At 43.0% G+C, this 17650-nt stretch overlaps 1 protein-coding gene across 2 annotated transcripts in view; it reads right to left on the bottom strand.

Annotated features, from left to right (window-relative positions):
• The window catches only part of XPO6 (exportin 6), a 127757-nt gene that overhangs the window by 45133 nt on the left and 64974 nt on the right, over window positions 1-17650 (bottom strand). For both annotated transcript variants that reach the window (XM_049787784.1, XM_049787785.1), the window contains 2 exons: window positions 9485-9938; window positions 5754-5880 (listed from right to left, as the gene is read on the bottom strand). In XM_049787784.1, the coding sequence (XP_049643741.1) occupies window positions 5754-5880; window positions 9485-9938 (581 nt within the window). The remainder of the gene's footprint in view (window positions 1-5753; window positions 5881-9484; window positions 9939-17650) is intronic.

Raw genomic sequence — 17650 nt, 5'->3', positions numbered from 1 at the left:
TATTCTTTTTTTTTTTTTTTTTTTTTTTTTTTTTGGTTTTTGGGCCACACCCATTTGACGCTCAGGGGTTACTCCTGGCTATGTGCTCAGAAATCGCCCCTGGCTTGGGGGGACCATATGGGACGCCGGGGGATCGAACCGCGGTCCTTCCTTGGCTAGCGCTTGCAAGGCAGACACCTTACCTCCAGCGCCACCTACCCGGCCCCAATATTAACGAGTATTCTTAGCTTAAATAATGTTTTTTATTTCTGCCTTATCAGTCAACAAGGTATTTCTAGGTTAGTGGGGAACAGGTATAAAGGAGCACCGTGTTCATCAGTCTTCAGGACAGAGCAGCTGAACAGAACAAGTAAAAGGGTACTATGGAGCACATCAGGAGGCAGATACTCTGCAGCAGGACACAGAGTTACAAAACCAGACAAGCAGCTACCTCTCCCATGTAGGAGACTAAGCATTCAATAAGCATTCACTGCAATAAGTCATTCAATTTCCATCTATTTTTGAAAGCAAGACATTGGAATCCAGGTGTTTAGGTCAGCTGAGATGAGCAAGCCCCTCTCTGTCTTTTATTAACTAAGGTTCTGTGATTTACAGTAATGTTAATGAATTTCCTTGGTACAGAATTCCAAGACCACACCCATCACCAGTGTACCTCCCTCCCCCACTCCCTCACATCCACTCCTCCTTTTAAATACACACAAACACAAACTTCTTCCTCCCTCATTAGTTCTACTGTTATTTGACTTTGGCTCTTTGTTATTACACACAGAGAGATCTTTCTCAATCCCTTTTCTTCTGACTGCACTTGGCATATCCTTGGCATTCATGCTGCTGCAAATTATATGATTTGGGTTTTTCTTAGAACTGCACTGTATTGGGGTCGGAGAGATAGCATGGAGGTAAAATGTTTGCCTTGCATGCAGAAGGATGATGGTTCGAATCCCGGCATCCCATATGGTCCCCCGAGCCTGCCAGGTGCGATTTCTGAGCATAGAGCCAGGAAGAACCCCTGAGCACTGGCGGGTGTGACCCAAAAACAAACAAACAAAAAGAACTGCATTGTATCCCACAACTTTTGGGGGCTACCCTCATGGTGATGCTTACAGCAATCACTCCTGACATTGCTTGAGGGGACCAGAAAGCATGCCATTTTTTGAATTTGGATTGCCTGTGTGAGGGCAAGTGCCATACCAGCTATACTATCAATCCAGTCCTGATTCCACAAGTTTTTAAATTTTTTCTTTGTGCAGAAGTTTTTTTAATTTGATGTAATTCCATTTGTTTATTTTTGTTATATTTGCCTCTATGATCATCTTGTTGAAAGCAGCTCTGTGGTCCATTTTCTGGAGAATTTTGCCCTTATTTTCTTCAATGTATTTTATGGATTCAAAGCAAGCACCTTTTGTCCCAGTAAATGAATACTCTTTCCACTACATACCATTACTAAACCAAAAATAAGTTCTAGAGGCCGCAAAGGTGACAAATTTACACATTTTAGATTACAACAACAACTGTAATCTTTATGTAACAGACTGAAAATAATCTTGTTGGGAAAACTTGATTAGCTCATCTGTAATAACAGAAGTATTAAAAAGGCTAACAATAACTTCTAACCAAATGCTAATGAGAAAAAAGTGAGAAGAGGAAGGCTTGGACTGATGCACTATGGACATTCTCAAGAGCCTCGAAATCCCATTTTATGCAAAATTGAGACTCTGTACACTCCACCACTAGAATGGTCTGATTTCAACTGTAGCTCCCCATAATCTCTTTATGCATTCACTCACTTTTCTTACTTAGTTGGTCATACAATGTCCAACACCCATCCTTTCCCCAGTGTACACTTCCCATCACCAATCTCCCCAGCAGCTTCCCTTCCACTGCACCTTTCTTGTTCTTCTATTTTTTCCTTTTAGGAAGTATGATTTTCAATACTATTACTGAAAGGATATCATACATATCATTCTACGTCCTTTTAGCACCCTGCTCTTGATCAGAGTGAGCATTTCCAACTTTATTTCTCCTAACTCAATTTTTTTTTCTTTTTGGGCCATGCCAATGGTGCTCAGGCATTACTCCTGGCTCAGCACCCAGGAATTACTCCACATGATGCATGAGAGATCATATGAGATGCTGCGGATTGAACTTGGGCCAGTCACGTACAAGGCAAACACCCTACTCCCTGTACTACTGCTCTGGCTTCCTCAATTTTTCTTTCTCTGTGTGTGTGTGTGTGTGTGTGTGTGTATGTGTGTGTGTGTGTGTTTCCTTCCTTCCTGTGTGTGTTTTTCCTTCCTTCCTCTGTGTGTGTGTGTGTCTTTCCTTCCTTCCTCTGCTTTCTTTTTCTTGGCTTCTGAACCCCATCTCTAATCCAGAACCATTTCTGGAGCACCACCATGTTACATGGAGACACTCAATTTCTCCCTACCTACAAGAAATCTCTAATTTTACTTGTAATTGCCTCATTGAATCATATGATAGATCATAAATAGAAAGACTTATGATGGAAAAGAATTACATTCCATCATCTTAAGTTTCCAAAAGTCCATGAGTTTACAAGGGTCTATATAGAATTTATTCAAATAATATCTAAAATTGGGGTGCAGCAAGTAGTTAAGTTCTATACACAGATTGAGTCTGAAAAACTTAAAAGTTGAAGCAGAGAGATAGTACAGGGATTAATGTCCTGCAATGCCTGACCCCTTTGATCCCAATACCCCATATGGTCCTGACCACTGCCAGACATTACCCCAAAATAATTTCCTTTTAAAAATAAGACCCAGGGGCCGGAGAGATAGCATGGAGGTAAGGCGTTTGCCTTTCATGCAGAAGGTCATCGGTTCGAATCCCGACATCCCATATGGTCCCCCATGCTTGCCAGGAGCAATTTCTGAGCATGGAGCCAGGAATAACCCCTGAGCACTGCCGGGTGTAACCCAAAACCCACAAAAAAATAAATTAATTAAAAAAATAAGACCCAGGGGCCATAGAGATAGCATGGAGGCAGGGCGTTTGCCTTACCTGCAGAAAGACAGTGGTTTGAATCCCGGCATCCTATATGGTTCCCTGAGCCTGACAGGAGGGATTTCTGAGTGTAGAGCCAGAAAAAAACCCTGGGTGCTGCTGTGACCAAAAAAAAAAAAAGCCCAGACTCCATGCTCACAATGCAGTCAGGGCCACTGACCAGTCCTGCTCAGGAAGGAAAAGAGAAAAGACACAAGAAAAGGCCATTTCCTGGCTTTGCTTCAGACTCAGCAAAACCCTGGATATCCCTGACATGAAACCAACCATGAGGACAACAGAAAAAAACAATTCAGAGGCCATGAAAGTAAGATGGGAAGCTAGTGGTCAGGACTTGACCATCTTGCGCCAGCTCCAACTTTCCAAGTTTCCTTCAGTTTGTCACCCAGTTGTCCTCTCATGGTTTGGAAACTCACACATGCCTCTCCAGAAAACCTCAATGTTTTGAAATGCTCTTGAGAAAAGTCAGCACTGATTTAGGTTGCGTGTTTATGCCAAAGTGTCTTACAGTTATGCACACCATCCCATGCCTTTGAATGGAGGATGATTTACACTGTCTCAAGCCTGGAGAAGGTCGTTAGGCTTCTTGGACCTGGCACTCCTGATCCTGCTTGGGCAACGCAGAATGGACCTGCTGTTTTTCCCACTGGCATGTCGAGAGTATATGGTGAGTCTATATCGATCTCCTTCCTCTCTGCCTAGTGCTCAGAGTAAAACTTCCAGATTTATGCGGTGCACCAAGAAAGGACAACCCTCATTCAAGGGGCCAACAGAGCCGTCAGAGGCTCTGAGTCAGTAATCTCCAGTAAAGGGAAAAAAAAAAGGCTGCCTGCTTATTTCAAGGCCACAGCTACTTCTCTTCCTAGTATGTAACTACACAAAACCACCACTTCCCACTTCAAGGAAAACCAACACAGGGTCTAGAGAAAGATGCTGAGAGGTACAGCTACAAAATATCTTAAATGAGGAAAATAAAACTGAAGGACATTTTTTAACTTTTTAAGAGCTGGGGTGATCATTCAAAGGACTAGAGCCCAGCCAGGCCTTGCCTAGATGCCTTGAGTGGTCGGCAGTATCTTCACACCAGTACCACATCACAGGGTCCAGGCACCAACCTTCAGGCTGCACCATGCAGCCAAGTACTGCTAGAGTGATCCAAGCACAGTTGGTGGGGGTGGGATTGGGGGGTACACCAAAAAATAAAGCTTTTAAAAGACCAAAGAGAGTAACAAGAGCTCAAACATACATTTGAATCCAAGTCCAAAGCAAGCATTTAAGTCATGTACATTTGGGACTAGACCAATAGCACTCAGGGGCCTTCAGGTGGCCAACCCAGGTTTAACACCACTAATGGTCCCCCAAACTCACCAGTAATGATTACTGAGTGCAGAGTCAGGAGTAAACACTGACTACTGCCAGGTATGGCCCAAAGACAGACAATAAAAATAAGCTATATATACTTTAAAACCATCTCTCAGCATATATGCTAAACAATTCCATTTAAACAAGCACAGACATTTTCATTCCCTCTTCCCAAATAAAACCCTTCTTTTGTGCCTCATCACTGGCTCCTTCCCACTCATTTCTGCTACACTTCTCTCTATTTTCTAGTCTCCAGTAAGATTCCTCTGGTTCTGTCTCAAAATTTCCTACCTCTGATGCTTCTCCCCATCTCCCCTCATATCTCCCCCATTTCCTGTGCCTGGTGAGCTCCCCATATCCACCTGCTTGCCCTGCACGAACAGCTCCTCTCCTCTCTCAGACACTTTGAACTTGGGTTAGCCTTTGGCCCTCCTCTACCTGTGCCCTGCTCCTGCTCCTGCTCCTGCCCCTGCCCCAGAGCTTTCATGATGACTCTCATCCCAGACTGGAACTGAATCCCCCATCAGTCTAGCCCTGCCTTCTCTAGCTCAGTATTTCCCCAAGTTGTCCATACTGGGGGGGGGGGGGGGGGGGGAAACGGACACACAGCTTCATGTAAAAATGAGGGGTAGAACTTTCTGTTTGCTCCTTTGAGTAATTTGTTTCTATAAAGGGGGTGGGAGGCCAAAAGTTTGGGAACATCTGTTCTAACTTTAATGACTTCAACAAAAAGTTTATTAATAAATCCAGACAATGCTCTCCCTGGAGTGTGGTCCCTAATATATAAAATAGCATATCTCTTTTCTCTCTCCCTCTCTCTCCCTCTCTCTCCCCCTCTCTCCCCCCTCTCTCTCTCACTCACTCACTCACTCACTCACTAACTCACTCACTCTCCCCTCTCCACTGCAGCATAGTCAAGATCACCGGAATCAACAGCCTAAATCATGATGGATTTTCACATGACTGCAAGCAGTGAAAGCTTGCAAGCAGATACTTGGTTCATTATCTGTAAAATGATATTAATAATAAGATCTACTGTCACACCACTGTTTGAAGATTATGTTACAATTCACAGAGTAAGTATGATATAAATGTTTGGGAAATAAGGGGCCAGAATGGTGGTGCAAGTGGTATGGCATCTGCTGCCTTGCCCTCACTAGACCACAGTTTGATCCCCTGGTGTTCCATATGGTCCCCCAAGCCAGGATCGATTTCTGAGCATGTAGTATTCCCTGAGCGTTACCGGGTATGGCCCAAAATCCAAAAATAAAAAGTTTGGGAAATAAGAAAAAGAAGCTCCTTTGCCTGAAAATGGCAAAGTAGACTTGGAAGAGGGAAGAAGTAAGAAATGGAAGGTTTTAGTGTTTTACCTGATGAAATGTGTACTTGAACAAAAGTGTGAGAAACTCCACTACAGGAAACTGGGAGTAAGACTCGATTCTTCTCAGGTGAACACTCACGAAGAGCCGCAGAAAGTCAGTAAACTTCTCGATGTAGCTAAATAAAAGACAAACAATGACATTAAGAAATCCAGCCACGGTCGTAGAGGAGAATTTAAATTCAATGTAAATCTCTTTCAGTATAGAACTATACAGATTTATATTGTTTGTTCAGTTAAAAAACATAAAGGCCTGCAACAATTACCTACAGGACAGGCAACCCTCCATTCCATTACCACCTGAAACATAGCAGAAAAGCAACTTTAATCCTCAGACACGGTCAACTAGGAATCTTAACAGCTAGTGTTCTCTACCTACCTTAAGATTCTGACCCAGCTACAGTAAAAGGACATGCTAACAGTATATGGGCAAGTCATGTGTGTGACTGTCGAGGTTGTAAGTCTGGAAGGCTGACTTTGGGGGTTTTCTTGTTACTACTGCTGTTGTTTTGGTTTTTGCCTGGAACATTTGGTTTTTGCATGGAACAAGGTGAACATGTTAAAACTTGCTTAAAAATACAAAAACAAACCATTAAAAAGAAGAAAAATGCAAAAACAAACAAACAAAATGAGGTTGCACAAAAAGTTTGGCATTTATGCCAAGATATGTTCCGGATCACAATATACTATTAATTTTCCCCTCACTCTCTGGCTCCTAGTGCTAATTAAACATAGCACAACCCAATCATCTCCAAAAGTTATTTCAAATAAGGGCGGACGGCTGTTCAACAAGGCTCAGATGATCTAGTCAGATGCTTCATTTAACAGGTAAGTCCAAGAGATAGAAAGTGACCAGCCCAAAGCCACTCAGCCCAGGGCAGAATATGTGTGTGTGTGTGTGTGTGTGTGTGTGTGTGAGTGTGTGTGTGTGTGTGTGTGTGTTTCATCCACGCACAAATTCAGTGTTCTTTCTTTTCACTTCAGAGTGAACTCAACTCATATATATACAAAATCATTTCACAGAAGAGTGTGGGTCAAAGCTGCAAGGGTAAGAGACTTTTGTTATTAAATACACAGCACATCATCACTCTCACATATCAGAAACTCTCATTTTAAGCTCCTAAATACCAAAAGGTGATTAGAAAATGAGATGGGCACACTTCCACAAAGCATAATTTCAGAGATGGAATTGTGGTTTTTGTTTGATTGGGGTGGGGGGAGTTTACTTTTTGGGTGTTGTCACACCCAGCAATACTTGAGGGACCAGATGGGGTGCTGGGGATCAAACCCAGGTCACCTTCATGCAATGAAGGTCCTAGGCGAAGTTTTTAAAAATACAAAGACACTCTAGCATTTAGCCAAAAAGAAATGATGGCTGACAGCAACTGTTAACACTCCTAGCTCCAAAATGATCTTCTTAAAGCAAATACATGTGAAATAACACAAGGGCTCTCTGGAAAGGCACACTGGCCCATAAATGTCCCATGTTGCTCCTGGGACCTGTAATACCGGGGGAAGGGGGAGAAGAGACGCCAATCTTTCCATCTAGCCTCTGCATTGCTACATATGGCCCTCCATATGTAAGTTTATTTGCAGCTTATAAAAAAAAATCTTTAAACTTGCTTGATAAAGGTAATGGGTGTCTCAGTGCATCATAAGGTCAAACATCTGATAGCCAGAAAACTAAATTCAACTGTTGTTAAAGATGAGAAAAAAACAAAAGAGATGGTGATGTCTCCATCACTGAGGACCAAAGGAGTTCCACGTTCTCATGCAGCTGAACACATCCCAACTCAACATCAATATTTAGAGTCACCACCAGTTTACTGCTCTTTAGGAAGATGCACTCAACTCCCCATCACCATAAAATAATAAAGAGGAACCAGGGGAAAATACCATGCAATCTCAGTATCTTTTAATCTGCAACCCAAAATTATTTTGTTTTGGGGCCTCACCGGTTATGCTCAGGGATTGTTCCTAGTTGTGTACCAGGGACCATATGCAGTGCCAGGGACTGAACCCAGGTCAACTGCATACAAGGCAAGTAAGAGCCTTATCTGTTGTTATATCTGTACCCTGTGCAGCTCAATTTTAAAAATATCTATATACAAGGTTGTACCACAGATTTCATTTCACCTCATTTTCTTCCCCTTGCCCACCTTCTGGTACAGGTGCTAATGAGCAGCAGAAAGTTAGGGGGAAAAGGCAGTCGAGGAAAAGAGAAGCAAAGGACCTGGGTAAGTAGCTCCTAAACAACTGAGAAGGGATTTAGCTGTTTAGAATTAGTGGGAGGGGCCCAAGAGCCAGGAAGCAAGCACACAGTTATTTTTGTCACCTTTCTGCTTCCAGGTACCTCTCAGCTTTCACGGGGCAATAGGAAGCATAGGATTGAAATATAAAACCAAGAGCACAAAAGTTACACGCAACAAAATCAGTACATAGACATTTCTCTGCCACCCAACTCTAAGCCATAACAAAATATTATGCTATCAATAAAAGTAAAAACAATTGTATTTGAAGATTAGTACAAGAAACTAGAATTTTTTAACTTAAGAAAATACAACCATTATTAACCAAAGCTAAAAAAGGACATAAAATTGTATTTTAACAATGATTACTTTCACTTCATACAGAAAACTATTACCAAGTAATGAAAAATAAAACAAACACATTAATACCAGATTTTAAATACTCCTGATTAAACAAGTTTTATACAAATCTTACTTACAATACAATACAATAAAACCCCCAAAATCATGTATCAACTACTTACTTCAATGTATTAGAATAAATTGCTATAATTAAAATAAAAACTGTTTCACTATTTACTGTTACACTTACTCTAAAGGAAGGGAAAAGGGAATAGCTTAAATCTATTAGTTTAAGAAAAACAAGTCAAGGAAAATAGATTAAAATATCAACAATTTTTTGGTGTCAGGCATCTAAAAATTTGTTAATTCAATAAATTTATAGCTTGAAAGTTTCTGCACAGTAAGCACAATCTATTAGCATATTTCCAATTTTCCCTCATTTTACACAGAGACCTCTAGCAGTGAGAGCCAGAGACTAAGCAAACATCAGAATCTGAGTGGAAATCAGTCCTGAGACCAGGCCTCACACTAGAAAGCAGTCATCTCTTGGAGCATTTAAGAAAGTCGAGGTTCAGCACAAGGACCACCACACAGAAACACATATTAGCATAAACCCACATTAACAGCCCTCCTCTCCAAGGAAGAGTCGCCATCTGTGCAAAACTCACAATGACATTTCTATACCCTGTACTGTGTTCAATTGGAAAAAAATTGAATAGCAAAAGCTGAAAGGCAGCGTCAAGTAAGAAAGGGTGATTTAACCCCTGTACCTCCATGAACCTCCTCTGTTCCTGGCTATGCATGAGCAGCATCTCGGCTCCTGAGCCACCTCAGACCTGCAGCAAATAGTGAGGAAGAGGGCAGGAGGGGCAGGAGGGGAGACAGGAGGTGGGGGTGGGAGGGGGGACAACAAACCTACACAATTCATAATCACTTCACACTCAACTCATTTCCCTTAACCACCCTAGCCCCTCCAGCTAATCTTCCACGTGCTGGCACACACCTACCTTGCCATTCCTCACCAGGAGCCCCACATTCTGAAACCAAAAAGGATTACAGATCCTATGCAGCACCACATGACACAGCCAAGCCCCTTTCTCAGGGTACAGCTGCCTCCATCAGTTTTCATTACCTCTCATCGAGTTCTTCTAGCCTGCTCTTCACAGTGTGGGCATTGCTATCCTTGGTGATTTTCTGCAGGAGGTAGAAAGTCTGCTGGAACATGCGCAGTAAATACTCCTCAAATTCCATAGGCACACAGTTTTTGGACATGAGTTCATTGATGCAGGACATGGCCAAGACGCCAAGCCGACCTCGTTCCTGACCCAACACACAGTTAGGATTGCTGCCGTTCACTGATGTCATCTTTCTGGCCCGGATATCACAACCGAAGCGTGCAAAGTGGAAGATGGTGGTAAGGAGGGACGGGGTGATGCTGGCAGACAGAGGAATCCAACTGAAGAGATGGGCCAGACACTCCAAGGCCAGGGAACAGACATACTCACTCTCCACATCAAGGATGGGGATTGGCTGGTTCAAGAGCTTGGCCGTACTAGGACTCTGCAACAGGTTACTCAGTAAGTCACCTGGAAATATATGAGACTTTTAAGATACATGGTATTGAATCTTTTACAGAACAATTTAAATAATTCTCCTTCCAAAACAAAAGGTTTCCTAGGGCCAGAGAGAGAGCATAGCAGTAGGGTGTTTGCCTTCCACAATGCCAACCCAGGATGAACCTGAGTTCGATTCCCAGCATCCCATATGGTCCTCAAACCTGCCAAGAGTAATTTCTGATCACAGAGCCAGGAGTAACACTGGGTGTGGCCCAAAAACAAAACAAAACAAAAAAGGTTCCCAAAACCCTTATCAGAATTCACAAATTTAAGACTATTAAAAAAAAAAAAAAAACTAGGATATCCATTCAAGATACTATTTTCCCCTCTTGATTGTAACATCTCACAGGTGTAAACAGAGCTTTCTAGAGGGGACATCACATGGGACATGCAACAAAAAGAAAGTGGAAACTATATTTTATTATTATGTTACCTACTGTAGAGATTTGCAAAAAATGTCAAAGAATGCTACTGGGCTGGGTAAATTTGTCTTAGAAAATGGTCATTTTTTAATAAAATGTTTTTTAAAGGGTCAGACATTTAAACAGCTGGAGGGGTGGTCCAAGTTGAGCTTCAGTACCTCAGGGTCCACAGAGAGAAATCAGGATTTGCCTATGAACAACACCAAGTATGACTCAAAAACCAAAATACTGAATTGTGAATTCATCTATTCTTTTTTTCCATGAAATATCTTGTCTATTTATAAATGGTAATTTCTCAAGTCACAAAATGCTCTTTGGATGATAAATGGGTGAAAGGATCGAAGAGTACAAGCTTCCAGCTGCCCAACAGTTAAATTCTGGTATGCAACATAAAACAGGAAGACTGCACTTTATCTTTGACTGGGGGGGGGGGGTGGTTGGGTCACACCCGGCAGTGCTCAGGGGGTTACTCCTGACTCTTTGCTCAGAAATCACTCTTGGCAAGCTCAGGGGACCATATGGGATGCCGGCATTAGAACCACCGTATGACCTGGATCAGCTGCATGCAAGCAAAAGCCCTACTGCAGTACTATCTCTCTGGCCCCAATCTTTGATGCTTTTAAGAGAACAGCGCATAAAAGTTCATCAAGAAAAAGGCTGGGGGGCCAGAGAGATAGCACAGCGGCATTTACCTTGCAAGCAGCTGATCCAGTAACCCCTGAGCAACGCCAGGTGTGGCCCAAAAACCAAAAAAAAAAAAAAAAAAAAAAGGCTGGGTGTTTCAGTGGCTTTGGGTACCAACCTTGCAAGCAGAAGGTTATGGGGTCAATCCCCAGCACTGCTCAGCAGTAACCCCAGCAGTTCAGCTGCTATGATCCCTGGCACCACAATCAGGTAGAGGTGACTCATGACATTTGGCAATCACAACTGAAGCATAAAACCTGCCACCCTGAAGCACCATGCATGAGCAAGCACTAGGATGTATACCAGAGTTCAACAATTACCCCCCTCTGTGTGTGCACAGTGAAAAGAAAACGTTGTAAAGCCCCCAGTCAGCATCACAGGAAAGGAAGGAGGGTTAACTAAAACAGCAACACACACCCATACATGCAAGCACATGCAGAGCCATATGTATTGAAAAATATAAGCTTATTTTCTTGGTCTTTCATAAGACATAGTCTTCATCATTGTGTTGTGCACTTAAAATAGTGTGCCAGGGGCCAGAGAGATAACACAATGGTAAGGCGTTTGCCTTGCAAGCAGCACACCCAGGACCTACTTTGTTGAATCCTGGCATCACATATGGTCCATCCGTCCCCATTCGTCCCCCTCCCCCACTCCCCATGCCTGCCAGGAGAATTCTGAGCACAGAGCCAAGAGTAACTGCTGAGTACCACCAGGTGTGGCCCACAAACAAACAAACAAACAAACAAATATATATATATATATATATATATATAAAATATCGTGTCAGGTAGAGGTATTTGGGGGGGGGGCACACTCAGTGATGCTCAGGGGTTACTCCTGGCTATGCACTTAGAAATTACCCCTGGCTTGGGGGACCATATGGGACGCCGGGGGATTGAACCAAGGCCATCCTAGGTCAGCCACATGCAAAGCAAACACCCTACCACTGCACCACCATTCTGACCCCTATAGTTCAATTTTTAAAATGAGCAGCTCAATGCGCTGGTCACATGGATTCCATGCATGGTCCCACCAGCAGTAGGGGCTGAGCATGACCAGATGTGTCCACCCTTCCTCCCGACCAAAAAAAAAGCAGAGGGGAATAAAAGGAGTAAAGAGGTCCATAATTCAAAAGCTTAACAACCACTGGGCTAAGTAAGGTGAGGTCTGTGATCCAAGTTACCTTCAGCACAGTGTGGGAACAAGTCAAATTACTGCATCTCCCCTCATACCTACAAGAGTGAAATGGAGAAGGAAGTCTGTGCAGGAATCAGTATTTGCACAGCTTCTCCAGATGATGCTTATGCTTGCTTAATTGAAAACCTCTGGCTAAGATCAAGTGTAAGCACCTAGGCTTAGAAGGAAATCATGCATACGAAATGGTGCAAAGCTATCAAATGATTCTGGAAAAGGCAAAGAAAACACTCAAAATTTCAAAGAGAAAGGCCGGAGCGGTGGTGCATCGGTAGGGCGTTTGCCTTGCACACACTAACCTAGGACAGACCAAGGTTTGATCCCCTGACATCCCAAGCCAGGAGCCATTTCTGAGCACATAGCCAGGAGTAAACCCTGAGCATCAACAGGTGTGGCCCAAAAACAAAACAGAAAAAAAAAACTTCAAAGAGAAATCATTCCTGAAAAGGCACAAAATTAAAAGAGGTAGTCCCAAGGGAAAAATGATAGTGATCAATACTAAAGAAAAGAAGGGAGGCACGCTCCTGCTTGCATTTGCGTGCGTGCGTGCATGTGTGTGTATGTGTGTGTGTAAAAGGCAGGTACCACAAACTTCTCCATACTTTTGAATGACAATGTGCAAAAGTAACAAAGTGACCTTTTATTTGCCTTTGTGTTACAACAAACATGAAGTAAATTTTTTGTGACTGCAAGAGGCTGAGTGATAGATGGGAAATAGGACACTGTTGGAGGAAAAGTCAAACTAGTGGTAGGATTTGTGTTGGAACATTTAATGCCTGAACCAACTATATTATGAACAACTTGGTATATCTTGGTGTTAAAATAAAAAAAAAATTTTAATTAGGGGCCAGAGAGATAGCACAGTGAGTAGGACATTTGCCTTGCACACGGCCAACCTGGGTTTCATCCCCAGCATCTCATTTGTTCTGGAGTCTGCCAGGAGCAATTTCTGAGCGCAGAGCCAGGAGTAACCCCTGTGAAGCACCAGGTGTGATCCAAAAAACAAACAAAAAAAAATTAAGGTTAACCAAGTGTGGCACATTGTCTAAAGATCTGGAGCAAAGAATTACTTAACCCAAAGCTTTCCCTTTTCAAGGGACATGTTCTCCAACATGCTAAAAATCAGATAATATACTGCCCAAAAAACCTTCATCTGGAAGATGCTAAACAATGAAACTGCAAATAAGTTATAAGAAGTGAGCCAGAGCACTAGCACAGCAGGTAGGGTGTTTGCCATGCACACAGATGACCTGATTCAATCTGTGGCATCCCATGAACCTGTCAGAACTGATTCCTGAGCACAGAGCCAGGAATAAGCCTTGAGTGCTACCGGGTGGGGCCCAAAAACAAAAAGATAAATAAATAACTGGGGCCAGAGAGATAGCTCAATGAATGATACACATTCTTGAATGTGTCCTGGGTCCAATCCTAAGCACAGGGTCCGCCAAGCACTACCAGAAGCAATCATCAAGCATAAGCAGGAGTAGCCCCCAAGCGCCACCTGGTATGACACAAAAGCAAAAGTAAGTAAATAAATAAAATGAAAATAAGGAAACATAAATGAAGAAGTGAGGAATAAAGACACTGCAGCAAATGGACTAATAGCCTGTGAAAAATATACAGAATCAAGACTAGTAAATGTAGAAATTAAAGGGTGGTCACTGGGGCCGGGCGGTGGCGCAAGAGGTAAGGTGCCTGCCTTGCCTGCGCTAGCCTTGGACGGACCAGTTCGATCCCCCGGCGTCCCATATGGTCCCCCAAGCCAGGAGCAACTTCTGAGCGCATAGCCAGGAGTAACCTCTGAGCGTTACCGGGTGTGGCCCAAAAACCAAAAAAAATAAATAAATAAATAAAGGGTGGTCACTAACCTCATCTTCCACACAAAATAAATCTCAAAATATATGATCTAAAACTCCCTGTACTAAGCTCCTCCCTGAATGGGGAGCTTCCTTCTCTTCTAATTTTCAGTAACTCTGCTAGTCCCCTGCCCAGCTCCTCACCAAAAATATATATGGTCTAAAATTAACACATGTATTAATTGCTTTCCATATTCTCTTCTTCTTAGCTTTAATGATATCTTCACAACCCATTATTTAAGTACCAACTGAAACATTGGCCAGTGGTGGAAAAGTATGCAAGAGTGGGACCCTGCTTGGGTATGCCCCCTTGGGTACACCCTGGCAACACAACCAAAGACAAAAACTTAAGAGCCAGGAGTTTCTTCAATTTTTCTTCTCTACTAAATTTGAGGAAAACTAAAATTTGTTTTTGTAAAACAAACTATGAAGCCTTTGTGTTTAGTTTTAATCTACCTAATCCATATCTCTGTGTGGAGATCTGGAATGATGTTTCTTATTCTTTTTTTCCTTTTTTGTTGGGGGAGGAGCAATGGGCCATACCCAGCGGCTCTTGGGGGTCCAGGAGTATCTGGATCTACACTTAGAAATTGCTTCTGGTTAGGGCTGGAGAGATAGCATGGAGGTAAGGTGTTTGCCTTTCAAGCAGAGGTTCATTGGTTCGAATCCCGGCATCCCATATGGTCCCCTGAGCCTGCCAGGAACGATTTCTGAGCCAGGAGTAATCCCTGAGTGCTGCCGGGTATAAATCAAAAACAAAAACAAAACAAAACAAAACAAAAAAAAAAAACCAAGAAAAAAAAATTGCTCCTGGCAGGCTCAGGGGACCGTGTAGTATGCCGGGGAATCAAAGCCAGGTCATCCTGGTTCAGCATATGCAAAGTAAACACCCTACCACAGTGGTATCTCTCCAGCTCCACTTTTACTTCTTTCTATTTATTTTTTTAAAGTATGGCAGACAGATTAAACTTTAAAAAAGAAATAACAAAGTTCTTCCTCCTTCCCCTTCATTGTTGTATCAAACACACTTGGTTGTGGTGCTGCTACACTTTTCCAGCTATCACTGAGTACACTTCAACTGTAGCACTCCCAATTTTGGTTGCAGTGCTTGCTGGGGATTACATACATGGTTGTAGGGCAGCAGAGACTGCACTAGATATGGGGCAGTGGTATAGATGAGACTCAAACACATGACTGAAAGGCAGCCACTTCTCCCATGAGGTGAGACAGTGGGGAAATTAAATTACTTAATCTTATTCTAAGCCTTTTAGCAGCAGTTCTCAGAATGATTGGTCTCAGATTCCATTATGGTCTTGACAATTACTGAGGAGACTGGAGAAATAATACAGTAGGTAGGGGAGCTTTTATTGCATGTAGCTAACCCATGTTTGATCTCTGGCATCCCACATGGTTCTGAGTACCATCAGAAGTAATTCCTAAGCGCAGAGTCAGGTGTGGCCCCCCAAAAATGTAATAGAGGCTGGTTACAGTAGGTAGGGCACTTGCCTTGCACATGGCTGACCTGGTTTCATCTCTACCATTATAAATGGTCTCCTGAGCTTACCAGGAGTAAACTATGATTCATTTCTTCCCCCTCAAAATAATCTTTTCTGTTCAGTTTCTTAAAAAAAAAAAAAAAACTTAAGATATGTTAAGGTTATTTTTGTAGGTCATAGAAATTTTGAAATTTTCACAGGATAGGGGGAAATAAAATCATTTCATTAAGGGGTTTCTGAAAGGGTCCAAGTTTAGGAGGACACGCTATGACATCTGAGTCTTGGGTATCTCCCCAACTCACAGTCATGGAAGGCCACAAAATAGGCTTTTTAATCCACATGGATAAAAGGGCTCCCATTAAGAGACCCAGCTTCAAGCTACATCAGTACTAAAGAAACAAGAGAGAGCTTCAAGGTCCCCTAGGGAAAAGAACACCTTGACCCTCAACCTGAGTGTGATTTCATGTCCCCTAGTCTGGGCTATACCAGAAAGCAGCACACAGATAACTGAGTGTACTGCGGGCCCAGGGGGATCCAGGTACATCACGAACACTTATAATGGGTTTTCCCGCAACTGTCCTAAAAAAGAAAGCCTTTTTTTTCCCTTATGCCCTTTTATCTCTGCATTTATAATTCAAAGGTTCTCAACCTCCACTTAGTGACATTTGGGACTCAATCATTCTTTATAGTCAGTGCACTGAAAGACAGTTGGCAGCAGCCCTGGTCTCCACTTATCTGACACCAGTAGTTCTCACTCTACTCCACTAAAGGAAAAACCACTTAACGTGTTAAAGTCTCTGCACTGCCAAACAGCCTCTATCGGGAAGAGCCATCCTTTAACAGGGACCTTGACTCTAGCAGCAAGAAAAACAAAGATTGCCAAAATGACCCTCACAAGTCCTTAGGACCAGTAAGGGATCAACAATACGAGCCAAGATAAGCAATTTGGTATGGGTGGGGGAGAACAGAAAGATAAAAATAGGTCCTAACCAACTGGAGATTACTAGTATGCTACTAGTATAGTTCACCCTGGGAAAGTCTCCCACCAATACATGGAGAGTGTAAATGGAAAAATCTAGTCCTTTTTTGGTGTGTAGGTTTTTTGTGGGGAGATCCCCACAACCACTGGTGATCAGGGACCACTCCCCACTCTGTGCTTAGGACCAACACCAGACCTCCAGAGCCATCTCTCCATGCCCCCCCCCCCATTTCCATTCTTATTATAGAGCATAGTTAACTCAGATGCATCTTTTTGTTCTTTTTTTTCTTCTTCTTCTTTCTTCCCCCTTCCCATTGCCCTCCCCTTCTTCCTCCCTCTTGTTTTTTTTTTTGAGTCACACCTGGGCCTGGCTCTGTGCTCAGAAATTGCTCCTGGCAGGCTGGGGGGGGGGGGGAACCATACGGGATGCAGGGAATTGAACCAGTGTCCATCCTGTGTTGGCCACGTGCAAGGCAAACTGTGCTGTCAACTCTGGCCCCAGATGCAGCTTATTCTCATTTCTCCCCTCAACTAAAAATGACGACAGAGGAGACTATCAGAGAAAGAAGGCTGAGGCTGCTCAAGGTAGCAAGAAGCAAAAGCTAAAGTCACCTGGCACCTTCCCTCAGTCACCCCAGGGCAGTAAGAGTACCCATAGAGCTAAGATTTGGGCTAGAAGCAGATGGCCACAGAAGTGGACAAAGGAATCTAGAACACAGGACTCAGGGTGGAAACTGGGCAGGGCGCCTACAGTCAGACAGATGGACCCATACATACACAACACCAATACTGTAAAGGAAAAATTTCCCCTGGATTTGCTAACTGCCCTGATACCTACCCCCCTTCACAATTCTGGGAACTTAAGTTTCCCCTGAGTTTCCTGACCGCCTTAAATCATTCCCCTACCTTCACAATTGTGGGAACGTGTAGACCCAGTTATAGTTTAACTTTCTTTCTGTTCCTACATGGTTTTAACCTGGTCATGTTAACCCTGTAAGCTTGCACCTGTACCTTGCAAAAATGTGATTGAGCAAATGCCAGATGTCAT

This window comes from Suncus etruscus, chromosome 15, assembly GCF_024139225.1.
Source record: "Suncus etruscus isolate mSunEtr1 chromosome 15, mSunEtr1.pri.cur, whole genome shotgun sequence".
Taxonomy (NCBI): Eukaryota; Metazoa; Chordata; class Mammalia; order Eulipotyphla; family Soricidae; genus Suncus; species Suncus etruscus.
The sequence above is the reverse complement of the archived record's forward strand: the minus strand, read 5'-3'. Positions and strand labels throughout refer to the sequence as shown.